This window comes from Podarcis erhardii (assembly GCF_964252035.2).
Source record: "Podarcis erhardii genome assembly, chromosome: 15".
In the NCBI taxonomy this organism is placed as follows: domain Eukaryota; kingdom Metazoa; phylum Chordata; class Lepidosauria; order Squamata; family Lacertidae; genus Podarcis; species Podarcis erhardii.
Window position 1 is genome coordinate 11521261 of NC_138505.1, and position 18722 is coordinate 11539982.

Genomic DNA, 18722 nt, shown 5'->3' on the forward strand with positions numbered 1-18722 from the left:
ATAAATATAATGATATAAAATATAGTTACTCTTGTTATAATTATTATGATTATTGTGAAAATAATAAAAGTTTGGGGGGGTTTTGTATTTGTGAGCAATGAGTAATTATGTAGCCTGCATATATTAGCAAAATGTATGCAAAACAATATTTGCATAGGCAGCAACAGCTGCATGGTCTCCGTCCATCGCCTCACAACTCCCTAGTAACTATGGAAACCGAAGCTCTCCCTCCTCCGGTTCAGTTCTAGGACGATCCCACCAATCGGCGATAAGGGCCAAGGGTGGGGTGACCACTCAGGCTCCAGAAAGCGCGGCGGCTCCTCGCCTCCTCCAATCACCGGGCCGAAAGCGGACCGCGGTCGTCGCGGCTGACGGAGGTAGGCTGAGCCAATCGGAAGAAAGAGCAGGGGGAGAGAGGCCCGCCCTTGCCTTTCCCCCTCAGCTCCCTTCGGCGCGACGCACTCAAAGACAGTTGGCCGAGAACGGCGACGGGCGAGGAGCAGTCCCAATGAGCGCTGCTGGGGAGGCGGGCGGAGCGGGAGCCACTCAGGAGGCGAGGAGGCAAGAGAGTGACGAGAGGGAGCCCCGCCTCCCTAGCGAGCGCAGCCAATCAGGCAGAAGGGGGCGGGTCCCTCGAGGCCTCCGCTTTGTGGTGGGTAAGTGGGGGAAAGAAGGCGCTCTTCCACCACCCAACGCACCCCCTGTTGGGGGGGAGGAAGAAGGGCGCTTTCCCTTATAGATATATGTCTGTAGTGCATTGTGGGGGGGAGGAAGCACGTTATCTCCCCCTGAGGGTGGGACCTGGGAAAGGGGGGCAACTTGGGGAGGGGGTCACGCAGTGGGGGAGGGGCAAATTGAGGAGTATTTGTGGGGTTCCCCTGCTTTTATTATGGGGGTCACAGAGGCCAAGGCGGGGCAGAAGGAAATAAAAGGGGGTATTCATTATAAGGGGGTCTCCATCATATTTGCAGGCTTCATTGGGGGGCAGGAGGGTGGAAATGCTGAGGTCAGTTGAGGGGGAGCCACAAATGATCCTTCGACCTTATGGGAAAGGAGATTATTATATAATTATTGGGGGGTTGGGATCAAATAACGGGGAGAAGTCCCAGGAGCTGGGATATAGGGTAAGGAGGGGGCAGGAGGGGGGAACACAGACTTTGTTCTCTCTTATGGCGTGTGCGCGCTGCCATCATAGGAATACATCAGTGGGCACACAGTTGACATAGGGAATTTGTGGCCCTCCCAACTTCCATCGGCCCCCCAGTCAGCGTGGTCAGGAATGCTGGGAGTTGTAGTTCAGTGACATTTGGAGGGCCGTGATGCTGTGGGTTAAACCACAGAGCCTAGGGCTTGCCAATCAGAAGGTTGGCGGTTCGAATCCCCCCAGCTTCTGCCAACCTAGCAGTTCAAAAGCATGTCAAAGTGCAAGTAGATAAATAGGTACCACTCTGGCGGGAAGGTAAACGGCGTTTCCGTGTGCTGCTCTGGTTCGCCAGAAGCGGCTTAGTTATGCTGGCCACATGACCCAGAAGCTGTACACCAGCTCCCTCGGCCAATAAAGCAAGATGAGCGCCACAACCCCAGAGTCGGCCACGACTGGACCTAACGGTCAGGGTTCTCTTTACCTTTACCTTTACCTCTGGTTTAGGGAATTAGAAGGTGCAAACTGAGGTATTTGATGGTGGGGTTGTGGGTTCAGAACGGGAAATTGGGAAATTCTGGATTGGCATTAGTAATCTGGGCAGGGAGCTGGTTGGCAGCCGGTGAAATATCTGCAAACAGAGGAGCACAGTAACGGGGGCAGGGGGCTGTAGAACAGGAGTTGGTGTGGGGGTTGTAGGAGACCTTAAGTCAACATGCCGTTGCTTTGCAGCCTCCAGATGGGAAAATCTGGACGCTTGGGAGATGGAGTTTCAGGCGGCGGAGTTGGCAGTGCCCTCTCTCTTTTTTTACCTTTTACATCTGGCAGTTCCCATGTTTAGTCTGCAGCCTCTCCAGTTTAGAAGGCTGTTAGGTAGAATGGCTAAGAAAAACGTCCACCTGAGACCTTGAGGAGTCTTTCCCAGGCAAAACAGGCAACACAGAGCTAGATTGAGATCAGTGTTCCAGCCAGCATAAGGCAGCTTTTAATGTTCATTATTCATTACTATTTACTCAGATTAATATCCTGCATTGCCTAAGGCACATATCATTAATATTTTTAAGCATTCCGAGAGCAGGCAGAAACATTCTAAAATTACAGCCAACTTCTGATTTCAAGCTTGATCTTACGGTCAGCCCTTAAATGCCATATTCCTCTTGAAAGTCAATAATGAAGGAGGCAGACACACCTCATTGTAGAATGTGAGATAGTTGATTTTGGGTTAGGTGCCCTTTTGGGTACTTTGCTCTCAAGTCATTTAGGGCTAGTACTAACCCCTTTGTTTTCTGTTTTCTGCATAAATAAAGGAGTAAGGGGTCAGCATCCTAAAAGCCATTTCTTACAAGTTACCAAGTTTTTTTCCCACTCTCTCTCGTTCCCTCTCCCCCCTCCCCTGCCGTCTCAAGGAGTCTGGACTATGCTGTTGGTCAGCCCCGCATCGTGAAAGAGCTGTCCCAGCATGGAGTTCCCCAACCACAGCAAGAACTTGCTGCAGAGCCTCTGGGAGCAGCAACACGAGGGCTTCCTTTGTGACTGCACAGTCCTCGTGGGCAGCACCCAGTTCCTGGCCCACCGGGCAGTGCTGGCCTCCTGCAGTGCCTTTTTCCACATGTTCTATAAGGAGCGGCTGGACAAGAGAGACTTGGTCTCCATTAACAATGAGATCGTCACGGCGCCCGCCTTCGGGCTGCTGCTGGAATTCATGTACAAAGGCAGCCTCTCCTTCAACGACATGCCGGTGGAAGACATCCTGGCGGCCGCCAGCTACTTGCACATGAACGACATCGTCAAGGTGTGCAAGAAGAAGCTGCAGGCCCGCGCCTTGGCAGAAGCCGACAGCACCAAGAAGGAGGAGGATCCCCTGGGCAGCTCAGAGCTTCTGCCCAGCACCTCCAAGTGCCAACTTCAAACGTCCGGAGCCCAGCCGCTGCCGCCCCCTCAGCCAAGCGAAGCAGGGAAGAGCAAGAAGCAGGAGTGGAAAGGCGGAGAGAAAATGGTTTCCGAGGAGCCATTGGCCTCCACTTTGGACATGGCGGACACCACTCAGCCAGGGATGGAAGCTCCTCCTCCTCCTGTGAGGCCTCTTCCACCCCCCGTCATTGACATCTCCCTCTCCAGCCCTAGCAGCTCCACCGAAACAATTTCACACAGCTGCTCGCCACCGAGGAACGCAGCTGAGGGTCATGCCGGCCCTCCGGAGAGGTATGTGGAACAACAGACAGGTGGTCTTGGTGTGTTTTGCCAGAAAGAGCCAAGCAGGTCCTCTGTCAAGGTCAAGGTGGAAGCCATCGTGATCTCCGACGAGGAGCCGGACATGATGGATCAGCTGGAGGGGCAGAGCGCGGATTTGAGGCTGGAGACGATATTCCAGAGGTCCGCTGTAGAGGCAGGGCCTGCCGGAGGCTGTGGGCGCCACCCCGACAGCTTTGAAGAGCCAGGTGGGATGGAAGAGGTCTCTTCTGAGAGCGGCTTCCTGCCTCAAGAGCACGTCCCATACCACATGATCCCTGTGCCTGCCGGACAAAGCTTCTCCAACATGGTGACTCCGCCCTTGCACGAACAGATGTACTTGCAGGACTACGAGTCCCACTCCAACTTTGGCATCTTCACGGAAGACGTCCCCACCTGCAAGACGTGCGGAAAGACCTTCTCGTGCTCCTACACCCTGCGGCGCCACGCCACCGTCCACACGCGGGAACGCCCCTACGAGTGCCGCTACTGCATGCGGAGTTACACGCAGTCCGGAGACCTTTACCGGCACATCCGCAAGGCCCACAATGAGGACCTGGCAGCCAAGCGTTGCAAACAGGATGTTGAGAACCCTTCGTAGGGGGCCTATACCCCCGCCCAGTTTGGGCCGTAGGGCAGGTGGTTCATGACTGAGCAGATGGACGGTTCCCAACATGCAAGGACAAAAAACAACAACCCCATCCCTTTTGTAAAACATTGTGCAGAAGCCAGGAGGCAGAGAGAGAGAGCCCTAACTGTCCGAGCCAATGATGGGGGCTCATCCTATCAGGTTCAACCTTCCCTCCTGGCTTCCTAATTATTTCCCCACCTTGCCCTTGAGAATTTCTTGTTTGTTTTACCACGAGGTGAATTGTTGGGAAATGCAGGTTTGCACCTGGGTCATCCCTGTGCATCGTTTGGAAGAAGCAAACGTAAAAGGAACTGGGGAAAGGGTTCGTCCTCCCACTCCAGTATTTATTTATGTACAGACTCGTGGCTGCAGGTTTAATATGAAGTTGGAGCGGTATTTAAGCTTGAGCTCTAGGTATTGCTGCCTAGAGGGCATTCTGTTTTGTGGGAGGAAAGGCCTGAAAGCCTTTTGTTCCTGACAGTTGTTGCAAATCAGAATTTCACTTGACAGCAGGGGGGATGGGAACGGCTCTAGCCCTCCTGGATGCACAGAAAAAGATTGCATAGGGGGAGAAGTGCCTGTGAGGAAGACTATGTTGAAAGGCATGGTTCTGACCCTATCCCACCATGCAGTGCAGGTGGGACTCATTGGGAGAAGTAGGCAGTGTTCCTTTTCAAAACAGCCCTCTGCTCCACTCTTTGTGACACGTTGGATGTCGTGATAGTCTAAAACAGTGGAGGCTGATGCGAGGGAAAGTGGGGCACTGCCCCGCCAACTTCATGCCTGACTTTAGCCGCCAACCTCCTTGGCTCTGCCTTCTGCTTACCCTCAGACCAGGGGGTGGCTCCGCCTGTCATTTTCTCTGGCGCCACCTACTGTTGGTCTCCCTGCCTTCCATCCTACAAGGCAGCCCTGTATCCAGAAGTTTGACATTTTTCTGTGTGTTTATTATGCTGGAAGCTGCCCAGAGGGGCTGGGGCAACCTCATCAGGTGGGTGGAGTATAAGGAATAACTTATATTACTACTATTATGATTATTATAGTCCCAATAGGCACTAGCCCTGTCTAAAGCAGGCAGTGCACAGACCCCCCCCCCTCAGCTGCATCCCTGTTTTGAAATGCTCCCATTTTACAGACAAAGATCAAAGGCTGAGAGATGGGGCTTGCCAGGGTCACAGCGCAGGTGAGATTTTAACTTTTCCCACTTCCGACGCTCTTTCCCGTTTTCAAGCCTGCTCACTTCAGAGCAGCCACTGCCAGCCTCAACCTTCCTTCCAGGACTTGCCAACCCTCCCACTGTGAAATGTGTTTCTCCAACCTGTTTGTTCTTATAAGCAGCTACAAAGCAGCCTCACTGCCAAGGATACCCATTTAACAGTAAAAAAACCAAGCATCAAGTGCTCCAGTGATCTTTCTTGTGTGATTTTGGGGTGGGGGGGTTTGTGGGTGGGGGGTTTCCTCTCCTCTAAGGCTAGGGATTCCCAAATTGTGGTCCGTGGCATAGCCACGTTAAATACTAACATTCATTTTAAATAGTATTTTTATTCTTTAACTTCTTACATTGCATTTTACTGAAGTGCAGTTTGATGTCTACAGGATGCAAACTAATACAGTGTAAGAAATAAAAGACGCAATAACCGTACAATTAAAAATCACACGGTATCTAGATTGACACATTACCAGTGCTACAATAGGCAGAAAAATAATGCAAGGTGTCCTCCAAGACTAACCAGCAATTTCCAGTTGGATGGCAGGGAAGGGGGCAAGGGTCAGCTGGGGTTCTGCAGAGCTGATCTTAAGCAAAGACTCCTTTGCTTTCATCCATCTTCTTGAGATATCCAAGAGTCTGAATCAGGCTTGAAGCAGAATACTTTGATGCCAATTATGTCATTTAGGAAACCAAGGTGCATGGGGAAGAGAAGAGTGCCATCCCCCACAAAAACAGATTTTGGCACGCAAAACATGTTTTTAAATTGTATTTTCTACTCAAGAGTGGTAGATTTAATATGCAAGGTACAAAGTAATTGAAGTGTTGAACAAAGTGACATTTCCCCCTTGTTACAGTAAACCATAATTTTATATTATAAACCCAGTTGTTCCAATGTTCCCTTTTTCAGAAGTCTTAATACTTGCAATTAAATAGAAAAAACAGATCCCCTTCACCTCTGCACATGAAACCTTGTGGTTGGGCCTTGAAAAATAAGGCTGCACTGGCCCATCTGCCACAGGAGATCCAAGAGATGATCTCATTCCAGCGGGCAAAACCTTCACCACACAGGCTACCCCTGGAGCCATCATCCCTGGATGTCAAAAGAAAGAGTATTGGAGGAAATCTCCATTTATGGACTTGGTAATGGGGAGTATGGGAGAGGGAGCGATAACATAACCAGCCACCACTCCCGAATTGAAGGATAGGGAACCAACGACCTTCCTGGTGTTGCTGAACTACATCTGCCGCCATCCCTGACCGTTGGGCCAGGCTGATGAGAGCTGGGAGCCCAACATTGGGAAGGTCAATGGTTTCATGCCCATCCCTGACCATCAAAGCAGTCTCCTACTGTATCAACCTGGGAGCAGAAGGGAAGGCGAGGAAGGTCTTTGACGTGGTGCGTGCTTAGGAAGGCCATGCCTTGGCGATACTAAGAAAGGTGCGGTTTGGGGTACCTCTTTCTCAAGGAGGTAGAGATACCGGGGCAACTGCAAGGAGGTGGGGGTGAGTTTCACCTCGGTAGATCAAAACCTACGTTCCAAGAAACCCATAATCTGGTGGGGTGGGGGTGGGAAGAGGTAGTTGGTGTCCAAAATGCAGGTGATCACATCTCCCAGACAAAATAAACGAGGAACTCGGCATCCAAAGGCGACCCATTTGCCATCAGCCGAACATCTCCTGAGAGGCATAGGTCATATAGAGGAAGCCATCTTCATCTTTGTACGTCATGTACACTTCAGACATGGTGGAAGACATGCTGACGAGGCTGCGGCTGCCGTCGACCAGGAAGTAGAATGCCTGAGTGGACCCAATGCACATTCGGTTGCTGAGGGAGGAAGCGGGCACGAGTCAAAACATGGCTTCCGGGTGGCCTAAACAAATTCTGCATCCTCACCTGCCCCAAAACTGTCTGGTCCATTAGGGTGCATGGCTCGCTGCCCTGAGTTTGCCCACACCTGCCCGACTTCTGACTTCCAACCAATCGGGAGCTGGCTCCGCCTGCGATTGGCTCCAGCCCTGGCTGTCATTGGCTATAGCTCCGCCTCCATGCCTTCCTCCCCACCAGCCCCAGCTACTACTACCCCTCCAAGCCTATTTCCCTGTGTGCCAATATAATAATATTTCTCCCCCGCTCACACACACACCAAGCCAGAGCATTAAAAATCCAATTAACATAATCGCTGCTTAAATCCAGCCCAACATATGGTTGCAGAAGGATGAGGGACCCAGCCAGATGCTTGGTAAAGCCTCCCGTTTTTACAGGCTGCCCGGAGGCTCATTCACCGGATGATTGTGATGAACTGGCCCATGGTGAGGTCTTCGGGAACCAGAAATTTGGTCTTGTCCAAGGCTGGCAACATTTTCTCCTTGGGGTAGCGCTCCAGGATTATCTGCAAAGGAAGAAGAGCCACGTCTGAGATGGGTCTTCAACAGCAGACGGCCAGATTCCCCTGGGAAGCTTAAGCAAAATGGTTACAGTGAAGACAGCCGTTTCCAATTTGTCCAAGTACTCAGATAGGCTGTCTTTGTACAGGAAGGCTCTACTTGTCGCCATAATGGCTAATAGCCACTGGTTTAATCAGCCTGCTGCTGATTTGCCTGACTCTTCTGTTCACTGCTGGACCAGTGTCTTGCCTCAGGAATAGACTGGATAAGAGCCAACAAACTGAGACTCAGTCCAGATAAGGCAGAGGTACTGCTTGTGGGTGGTTCCCTAGACCAGATGGGTGGGAGATCGATGGGGTTACACTTCTTCTGAAGGAGCAGGTTCGTAGCCTGGGGGTACTCCTGGAGCTTTTGCTGTCACTCGAGGCTCAGGTGGCCTCAGTGGCCCGGAGTGCCTTCCATCAGCTTTGGCTGGTGGCCCAGCTATGTGGACAGGGATAGCCTAACTCATGGGTAGGCAAACTAAGGCCCAAGGGCCGGATCCAGTCCAATTGCCTTCTAAATCCGGCCCGCAGATGGTCCAGGAATCAGCGTGTTTCTACATGAGTAGAATGTGTCGTTTTATTTAAAATGCATCTCGGGGTTATTTGTGGGGCATAGGAATTTGTTCCTTTTTTCCCCTTCAGAATATAGTCTGGCCCCCCACAAGGTCTGAGGGACAGTGGACCGGCCCCCTGCTGAAAAAGTTTGCTGACCCCTGGCTAACTACTGTGGTCTATGCTCTAGTAACCTCAAGGTTAGATTACTGCAATGCGTTATACGTAGGGCTGCCTCTGAAGACAAGTTGGAAACTTCAGCTGGTGCAGAATTCAGTGGCCAGGTTGCTCACCTGACGGTTTGAGCATATTATGTATATCAGTCCTGGCCAGACTGCACTGGCTACCAATTAGTTTCTGGGCCCAATTCAAAGTCCTGGTTTTGACCTATAAAGCCTTAAACGGCTCAAGACCGCAATACCTCAAGGACCACCTCTTTCCATATGGACCCTGACATCATCTTCTGAGGCCCTTCTTTGTGTGCCCCTCCTCGAGAGGTCCGGAGGGTGGCAACACAAAAATGGGGCCTTCTCTGCAGTGGCCCCCATCTGTGGAACGCTCTTCCCAGGGAAATTCGCCTGGCACCTTCATTATACACCCTTCGGCGCCAGGCAAAAACATTCCTTTTTAACCAGGCTTTTGGTTTTACATCCTATGCACTTTTAAAATGTGTGTGTTTTGGGGGGGGGGCATTGGGTGGTTGTTTTTATTATTATTATGTATTTTGTGGTTTTATATCTTGATTTTAATCTTTGAACAAAATTCAATAAATAATAAATTCAATTAATAATAATAATCTGCAGGGGTGCAGCATCTTATTTTAGGAGCAAGGATGTGATTTTATTGGTGGGGGTTCTGGGTGGGGGTTTTTTGATTGCAATATGGGGCTAAATAATTGTTTTAAGATTTCCCAATAACCATCTATTTTGGGGGGAAAACTGCATCAGCTGGGAGTCAGGAATGTTTCACTTAAGCTCAGTTACAATCCTATAAAGAAGAAAAATATTTGTTGCATGGACAGGAAGGTTGAGGGAGGGTTATATATGGAGAAAATAAACAAAATGAGAACTGAATTTCTCTCAGTTACAATGATATATTACTTGACTTAATTGATTTAGCAATGGCAAGCAAGAGTGCAGGCAGCCAGACCACCAATTACAGCTGCTTTGGTCCTCCTGCGCTACTAGGTAAACCATGGTTTGGCTTAGCACTATGTGAACCCAAGGTTCATGGTTTGTCTTCCGGGAACAAAATGGTGAATCAAGAACAACAAATCGTGATTACAATTACTGGTTGTTGGGAGCCAAACAAACTACAAGCCTAGGAACACGTAAGGAATCTTAATTATTTTTAAATTAACTAACAACACGATGGGTTGGGTATCAAGCACAGAACCAGGAGCAAAACAGCCCCCGCTTTTACTCTAAATACAGTGCTTTTTTCTGGGGGTACGCAGGAGTACGCATACCTCTAAACATTTTGTGAATCTTCGTAATTTTGTCCACCTACTGTATTTATTTTCCCCGATTTGAACTATAAAATGGTGGTTTTCTTGAGTCACAATGAGAGTACCCCTAAACATTTTTTTCGAAAAAAAAGGCACTGCCCATAGCTGCGTTACTTAATTTCACTGAACCATGGTTTGTTTAAGCATTATACACAAACCCTTGCTGAACCATAGCCCAGCTTACTTTTAACAAGCAAAACAGTCCAGTACAACAAAGCAAGCCCAAATCAACATGCCCCCATACCTATTAACCCAACAAGATAAGGAGAAGCCTACATACCGGCAGTTTGCCAGGAAACTTCATCCGGATCGTGGCCACTTCACTTTTCCTGGAGGCTAGACAGAGTGGAAAATTACAAAACTGGGTCAATTAAGGCAATAAGGAAAAAACACCTCTCCCTCGACCTCCCCTCCCAAAATTAGCTCTCCCCAAAGCAGGACAGCCCAAAGTCTAGCCCCCCACCCCAGTTTACCGAATTAATCTCAGCTCCTTGGGTCAGCAGGGGGCGCTAGCGGCCAAACAAGAGCAACTCCGAATCGCGAAATCGAACGTTTACACGAGAAGGGGGTTGGGGGGTTGGGGAATAAGTGGGGAGAAAGAAAATAAGTCTTACCGAAGGTTTTTCGGTGCTTGAATGGGGGGAAAGAATCCATCTTGGAAGGAACCGCACCTTTTTCTTAAAAAGGGAAGGGGGAAAATAAAGCTGGGGCGGGAAGGGGAATTGAAGAAGAATCGTCCCCAGCGGTAGCTCTGATTTGACTCCCTTGAAGCCGCTTAAATAGTGCCAGAGTCACGCCTAAATTTTTCCCAAATTGCTTCCAGGATCAGGACCTCCAAGGTCCGGGGAAGGACGTGGAGAGGTGGAGGGTGGGGAGAGCCCACCCTGAGACTCGCCCACATTCAGATTCAGGGGCGGGTCTCCATAGAGGAAGCCCATTTGGCCACATTGGTGGAGTTGGCCGGCGGAACGCACCGCCACGGGACGCAGTTATGACAACTCGCGTGGAAGGAAGGAAGGAAGGAGTTGGACAAAGTTTGTAGCGGAGGTGTCGTCTACCCATGTCAGCTGGGACAGGTGAATGCAATTTCCCAACACCGAGGAAGGACTTTTCTGCGTAATAGATGGGTAGGTATTGGTTTAGGGTTGAGCTGTGAACTCAGGAAATCTCAGTTACTCTATGGCATTCGGTCAAGCTGCTTTCTTAAGCTCCCCCTCCTCCAACCATCTGAAATGTTTTTCTATTTCTTTTTTGTCTTTCTAACCCACCTTTCCTCCCAGCAGCTCAAGGTGAGGTATATACTGAGTTAAAGAAAATATTTAAAGAAAATCGTTAAAAAACCAGTGGGTGTATAGTGGGTGAAGAGATACGAAGGGAAGATAAAAGACTGTTTATGTGTGCAACAACTGCGGCAATAATTCTTTCAGCCCAAAAATGGACACAAAAAGGAGTACCAAGGAAAGACGAGTGGCAGATGAAGATGATGGACTCTGCAGAACTGGCGAAGCTGACAGGAAAAATCCGAAACCAGCACGATCAAGTATTCCAAAAAGACTGGAGTAAATTTATACGACATCTGAAAGATTATTGTAAGCAATTAACATCACTAGCAGGGTCGTCTGAAGACTTGTAAGGAGAAGTTTTCTACCTTTCTATATTTATTTAAATTTTGAGTTATTTTGGGTGTAATGGGTGTAATTAGAATTGGAAAACGTACAAAATGCAATGATATAAAGGTTAATTTTGAAAGCCATGAGACGGGAGAGAAGGAAGTTGATAGGCTCTAAAGAACCAGGGAGGTAAAGTGGATAATAATGATGTGAATGTATATTATTAAACGGAAAATAAATAAAAAGTATTTTTTAAAAGGTGAGGTATATACATTAGATAGGTTAATGAGAGAGTGAGTCTGGTCCAAAGTCACTTTGTGGCAGAGTGGAGATTTGAATCCTGGTCTCCCAGGCTGTACAGTGGTACCTCGGGTTAAGTACTTAATTTGTTCCGGAGGTCCGTTCTTAACCTGAAACTGTTCTTAACCTGAAACAGCACTTTAGCTAATGGGGCCTCCCGCTGCTGCTGTGCTGCCAGAGCCCGATTTCTATTCTTATCCTGAAGCAAAGTTCTTAACCTGAAGCACTATTTCTGGGTTAGCGGAGTCTGTAACCTGAAGTGTATGTAACCAGAGGTACCACTGTACTCTTAACTGCTGCACTGTGCTACTTCTAAGGCCCATTTGCATTACACACTCAAAGTAGCACCATGCCAATTTAAATAGCATTCCCCCCAAAAAATAATTATGGGAACTGTAGTTTCTCAAGGGTGTTGAGAGTTATTAGATGACCCTACGTTCCCCTCACAGAGCTACCATTCTCCCAGGGAACTTTGCGAAGTGCAGTTCATGCCAACCCTGGTGTGTGTCTGTTTTTGTAATTGCTGTTTTCATAATTTCTATTTTAGATCATCATATCAACAAGAAGGGGACGTGGGTGGCGCTATGGTCTAAACCACTGAGCCTAGGACTTGCCGATCAGAAGGTCGGCAGTTTGAATCCCCGTGATGGGGTGAGCTCCCATTGCTTGGTCCCTGCTCCTGCCAACCTAGCAGTTCGAAAGCATGTCAAAGTGCAAGTAGATAAATAGGTACCGCTCTGGTGGGAAGGTAAACGGCGTTTCCGTTTGCTGCTCTGGTTTGCCAGAAGCGGCTTTGTCATGCTGGCCACATGACCCGGAAGCTGTATGCCGGCTCCCTCAGCCAGTAAAGATGAGCGCCACAACCCCAGAGTCGGCCACGACTGGACCTAATGTTCAGGGGTCCCTTTACCTTTATCAACAAGAAAGAGCCAACAAGAAAAAAGCTAACTACATAGCGCAATAACATTAAAATAGGCTGATGACATTACAATAAATTAAAGACTTACAAGGTTGTATGTTGTCACTGAATTTATTATTCCAGGACATTGGAGGAGGGGAATCGCTCCATAAACTTAACCAGTTGATTTAAATGTAGGTTGTTTTACTGTAGATTTGCAGTAGGTTATTTGATCACCATCACAATAACCCAGATCTTTTCCATCCATTCACACTCAGTAGGAAGTACGTTGTTTTTCCAATTCTTTACAATCATTACCTTTGCATCCCCATAAGGTTAATTAACACTTCTTGATCACTTTCTGAGATAACATCTTTGAAATAACTTAGTTGGTTCCAAAGGTATATGGCTTCCTGGCATATCCGATATAATACTATGTACCATTTGTTTTCACTTTAATTAATTGGAGCAATTCCAGAAGTTAAGTATAAAGTCTACTTTAGCTGCACCACATCTATAACAACCATGAAATCCAAGCCTATATATTAAATTAAATTTTACAGGGGGTTAGACACCACTGGTAAAGAATCTTATTATTTCCCTTCAGATCTGCTGATATAAATTTAGATGGGGTATTACCCTAAGCTGGGCTTTTTGTTTAAACATGGCACATTTATTGTAGCTTATGCTCAGAGGCACAGCTAATATCCTCTATTGCTAAGCCAGATCAATATGGGGAATGAGATCAGGCCTCAAACCCAGTTCAAGTTAAGCCCTATTTCCTGGGCCCAAATATGAATGGGGGGGGGGGGACAATTGACGTCTTTCTCTCTGGTCCTGGGCCTTTTTTATTTTCGTAATTTATTTTGTTCCAGTACAGTATAAGCCATCATTGGCAGTTCCCCTCCAATTTCACTTACAGTTAGAAGTACAGGAATCACATTGTTGTTGTTCTAGGAACCCCTCTTGTGGGTCAGATGAATGTGTCCTTTGGACAAGAGATGGGAAGGAATTTATACAATCCTAGCAGCTGACTTCACTCTCAGTAAATAGCCCCAGGCTGTTACTATTATTCAGCACAGTCCCATTATTCCTGTGCATGTTCTTGCTTAACAAAGAATTCACAGCCATCGGAGGATACCAGCTTCACATTTAATGCATAAAGCTCCAACTATTTGTATTATCCAGAGAAGGGGGTGGGAGGTGAGAGAATCGCTGCCTTTTTTTTTTTTTACCCTATTTTTGCCCTTTGTGGATGTTTTGTTGAAATTTGGGGAAGAGCCATAGCTTAGTGGTAGAACATCCGTTTTGCATCCAGAAGGTCACAAGCCCAGTCTCCACATAGGGCTGGCTGAAATCCTGGAGAGCTGCTGCCAATCAGTGTAGACCATACCAAGCTAGGTGGGCAGACAGGTACAAGGCAGCTTCTTGTATTCCTCTTTGGGACAGAGCTGTAGCTCAGTCGTCGAACATCTGCTTTGCGTGCAGAAGATCTCAAGTCGAGTCTTCCATCTCCAGGTAGGACAAGGAGAAAGCCCTCTACCTGCTGCTAGTCAGTGTAGACAAAGCAGTGGTGCTGTGTGGGGAACGGCTGCTCCAACAAAATGGGGGGGAGAGCTCTGGGCTAGGGTCATCAGCACCTGTTGTACAACAGGTGAATGCAAAGTGTTAGGGTTTTGGGGTGAAGGCAACAAAAGCAACTGTGCATCAAGTGAATGTGCTGTATTTTTATGTTATCACTTATTTATTGCAATTATTTCCCACTTTTTTTTCCTCCAAGGTGGACCATACGTGGTTCTTCTGCTCAATTAATCCCCACAACAACCCTGTGAAGTCGTTTAGTGTTAAGTTGTGGGTGAACATATCAGACGACACAGCGATTCTTCAAACAGCTCTTGTTTATTCACAGGCCAGAACAGAACTGAGCTGAAGGGTTCAGTTAGCCTGCTTATATAGAGCTCCAGTACAACGTAACTGTAACAATTTTCTAAAACTATCCAATCACTGAACGTCACTTTCGATCCCTTATTTGCATAACTATCTACAATATCCCCCTGCTGGCCAAGGGTGAGAACTTCAGTACATAACAGTTAGGCTTAGAGGCAGTAACAGGCCCAAGGTCACCCAGCGAGCATCATGGCCCAGTAGGGATTCAAACCCTGCTCCCCCAGGTCCTAGTGTGATATTCTACCCCATGGGTAGGCAAATTAAGGCCTGGGGGCCAGATCCAGCCCAATCGCCTTCTAAATCCGGCCCATGGACGGTCTGGGAATCAGCATGTTTTTACATGAGTAGAATGTACCCTTTTATTTAAAATGCAGCTCTGGGTTATTTGTGGGGCATAGGAATTTGTCCATTCCCTCCCCACACACAATATAGTCCAGACCCCCACAAGGTCTGAGGGACAGGGGACTAGCCCCCTGCTGAAAATGTTTGCTGACCCCTGCTCTAACCACTACACCACAGTGACGTGGCACAAGCCAGTAGTGGCCGCAAGGATCCAGGAGTGTGTGGCAACAATAGTCCCAAAGTGTGGGCACAGCAACCAAGCAGTTTTTAAGTCAAGGGTGCATGCTCCTTTTTTGCTATTATGCTAGTGGGGTCAGTGGCAAGTATGACTTCCACTCGCCACACTGTCCATGGGTGGACAGATGGAGTTCTGGTGGAAGGTGTTTTCACTGGTGTGGGCTCCCCTCCACTAAGGGTCCCTGGTTGTCCTATAGTCTGATCCTCTCCATCCCAGCAGATCCATCTGAAGTTATACAGTACCATGGTACCTCGGTTTACAAACGCATCAGGTTACATACACTTCAGGTTACAGACTCCGCTAACCCAGAAATAGTGCTTCAGGTTAAGAACTTTGCTTCAGGATAAGAACAGAAATCGGGCTCTGGCAGCGCAGCAGCAGCGGGAGGCCCCATTAGCTAAAGTGCTGTTTCAGGTTAAGAACAGTTTCAGGTTAAGAATGGACCTCCGGAACGAATTAAGTACTTAACCCGAGGTACCACTGTACTATGAAATCTATTTTTATTTGCATCACTCCATATTGAATATTACGTGATGGCTCAGCGAGAAACCGTGCTTCAGTCTTTCCAAATTCTCAACCCTGATTTTGGATTCGTATCTCTCCCAGCCTCTTCCTTCAAACTTCAAAAACAAGGCTTCTTCTCATGTTGGCTCATCACTGAACTCCATTTCTTTAGTTTCTTGAGTCAGCGTGGTCCTCATCTGAGCAGGATGTTGTGTGTTCTCCTGAGCTTAAGCAGACAAAAGCTGGGCTTTGTTTGCTCCTTAGGTTAACAATGGCAGGTTAACAGGTCGGAGGTGAGTACCGGGGACATCGGATGGAGCTGAACGGGTTGGACAATTCAGGAGAGACAAAAGCAAGTCCGGCTTCACACAGCATGCAGCTAAATGGTGGAATTTTCTCCCTTAGGAGGTAGTGATGGCCACCGACTGAGATGGCTTTAAAAGAGGATTAGACAAATTAATGGAGGCGAAGGCCATGAATGGCTACTAGCCAGGATGGCGATGTTTTCCCTCCACTGTCAGAGGCAAGATGTCTCTGAATACCAGTTGCTTGGAATCACAAGTGGGGAGAGTGTCTAGCTGGAATGGCAGTTATTGCTTTGGGATGGAAAGAAAAGGCCAAATGGAATATGGAAAAATGGAATGATGATGTTTTTGAATACGTACAATCAGAAACATTCGCACAGATAGTGGCAGAGGATAGATGGGAAAATAAATGCCAAAGAATCACAAATAAATGGGCATTTTACAGGAACTGGATAGAAAGAAGGGAAGCCAACCCTAACATATAAGCTCGAATGAACAGACTGTGTACATGGATAAAAATATGAAGAAGGAAGGCCTGACCGGGGGCGGGGAGGGCTGGAGTGGGGAGGGAGGAGAAAAAAAAATAATAAACCGGACGGTATTTTGAATTGATTTTGTTATGTAAGCCTTTTTTTCAGAAACCAATATATTAATGTTATGTAGTTAGGCATTGTAGTATGAATGAATTTTGTTCTGTATTCTTTGTTTTATAGAATATATATAATAATAATGTTATGTTACTAAGAAAATTTAATAAAATAGGGGGGAAAACAAAAAAAGAACAAGTGGGGAGAGTGGTTTTGCACTCAGTTCCTGCTTGGACAAGATACTGGACTAAATGGGCCATTGGCCTGATCCTGCTGGGCTCTTCTCATGTTCTTCCAGTGAAAGCATGAGTCAAGCAGTGAAGTCATCTGGTAGGATCACAACAATTTCAGATGATGTTTTCATTCATTTATGACATTAGCAGCCAATACAGCACTCCACTAGCTATTCAGCTAGCTTTTTATTGAAGTCCTTATCTGTACCGTGCAATTTTTGCCCCTGGGTTTAGGAATGTGCTACAAGGCCAAGGTTTTATGACTCTCAAACTGTGACTTAGCAGAAATAACTCCTAGCTAAATACAAAGTGACAAGTGGGGGGGGGAGGGATAATGAGACTGAATCTAGCTTAAGGGGAAATAGAAATCTATCACATCTTAATTAAGTATGCAAAGTAATTTTGCAGGAAGAGGCAAGAAGAGGCTCTTTTAAAGGGTCTTACAAGATTTAGGAAATCAAATGTTATCACTTCAATGAGCAACCACCAAAAGCTATGTTTACAGATCTTACAGCTTTTCTCCTTATAGCAAGTGCAACGAGTTATTGCGAAAAACTGGAAATCTCATTCAACAAACCTTTTTTCATCAAGAGACAGCATTGATGGAGAAACTGACACATCAACTTGCATCATTACAAAATGAAACAGGAGCAGATGAATTAAAAAAGCACCTAGTGTACTTTCATCTCTTTTGCAGTTAAAGAAAAGGACACTTGCACTCTTCCAGCCACACATGGGCAGCTATGCCTCAGCACACTTGGCTGATCCATGTATGAACTTCAATGAACTTATTTTTATTTTCTTTTTAAATGTACTGAACCTGATCGGAACCTATAGTGAAGTGGCTGGTCCCCATTGCTGCTGATCTCCATTGCTATTGTTACAAGAAGGCTACCCAGCAAGACTGGAGAGGCTGTTGGGATGAAAATAAACATATTTATCTGTAATATCCACTCAAGTTTTCCCTGTCTCCCCATCCCTGCTGTTGATTTTTTAGGAATTGTTTTAAGTTCCTGTGGGGAGGGACCTCTTTGCATTCTGCAAAGCACCAGGCACAGTGAAGGAATGATCATTAATAATGACCGTTTAGTTGTTAATAATGACACTGATGAATAATTATTGCAAAAAATAAAACCAATAATTAATATTTATTACCAACAGATAATATAAAGCATATTATCGGTATATTGTTTAGTCGTTTAGTCGTGTCCGACTCTTTGTGACCCCATGGACCAGAGCATGCCAGGCACTCCTGTCTTCCACTGCCTCCCACAGTTTGGTCAAACTCATGTTTGTAGCTTCAAGAACACTGTCCCACCATCCAGTGGCGTAGCGTGGGTTGTCAGCACCCGGGGCAAGGCAAGTAATTTGCGCCCCCTAACCCATGGATTTGCGCCCCCTAACCCGTGGATTTGCGCCGCCTAACCCTAACCCCCAGATGTTGCGCCCGGTGCGGCCGGCCCCCCCTGCACCCCCCACGCTACGCCACTGCCACCATCTCGTCCTCTGTCGTCCCCTTCTCCTTGTGCCCTCCATCTTTCCCAACATCAGGGTCTTTTCCAGGGAGTCTTCTCTTCGCATGAGGTGGCCAAAGTATTGGAGCCTCAGCTTCAGGATCTGTCCTTCCAGTGAGCACTCAGGGCTGATTTCCTTCAGAATGGAGAGGCAGTGATCCATGAAGGGGATTATCGGTATATACTATTAATAAATTTTATCTGGGGAGGGAGAGAGGCGGTAAAACCACCTCGGTAAGCGGGCCTTTTTGTCATCCTCGTGCCTTCTAAAAGGAGCAAGCGCTACTGAATTCAATGGGCCTCCTGCTCCCGGGCTGAAGCGTGCATAGCATTGCAGCTGAGTTGGGGGCCATCTGGCGTCCCTTTCAAATCCGAGCCAGAAACTTTCCGAACTTTTCGCTCTTTGGAAATCTTGGTCCCCGCCCCTCCTGCTTCTCGCTCGGGCCAATCGGAAGCCGGCAAGTTGATTGGGAGGGAAAGGGGGAGGAGAGAGAGAGAGAAGGCAACCTGTCTCCACGTGACACTTTCAAAACCTGCCCCTTTGT

The 18722-nt window shown here is 47.5% G+C and overlaps 2 protein-coding genes across 3 annotated transcripts; one reads left to right on the forward strand and one right to left on the reverse strand.

Moving 5' to 3' along the window:
* The first annotated feature begins 385 nt into the window (after positions 1-385).
* On the forward strand, positions 386-5398 carry ZBTB3 (zinc finger and BTB domain containing 3). Of its 2 annotated transcripts, none has more exons than XM_081841122.1 (2): positions 386-656; positions 2548-5398. In XM_081841122.1, exon 2 carries the CDS (start codon positions 2601-2603, stop codon positions 3969-3971), a length of 1371 nt encoding a protein of 456 aa, XP_081697248.1. In that variant the 5' UTR covers positions 386-656; positions 2548-2600; the 3' UTR covers positions 3972-5398. The 2 variants fall into 2 exon arrangements, with proteins under 2 accessions (XP_081697248.1, XP_081697249.1); XM_081841123.1 differs by having other exon boundaries at positions 386-652.
* Positions 5399-5962: 564 nt separating this feature from the next.
* On the reverse strand, positions 5963-10616 carry LOC309330780 (microtubule-associated protein 1 light chain 3 gamma-like). The gene is made up of 4 exons (XM_081842631.1): positions 10314-10616; positions 9980-10035; positions 7495-7601; positions 5963-7036 (listed from the first exon to the last, which is right to left on the reverse strand). Exons 1-4 carry the CDS (start codon positions 10351-10353, stop codon positions 6874-6876), a joined length of 366 nt encoding a protein of 121 aa, XP_081698757.1. The 5' UTR covers positions 10354-10616; the 3' UTR covers positions 5963-6873.
* Positions 10617-18722: the final 8106 nt, after the last annotated feature.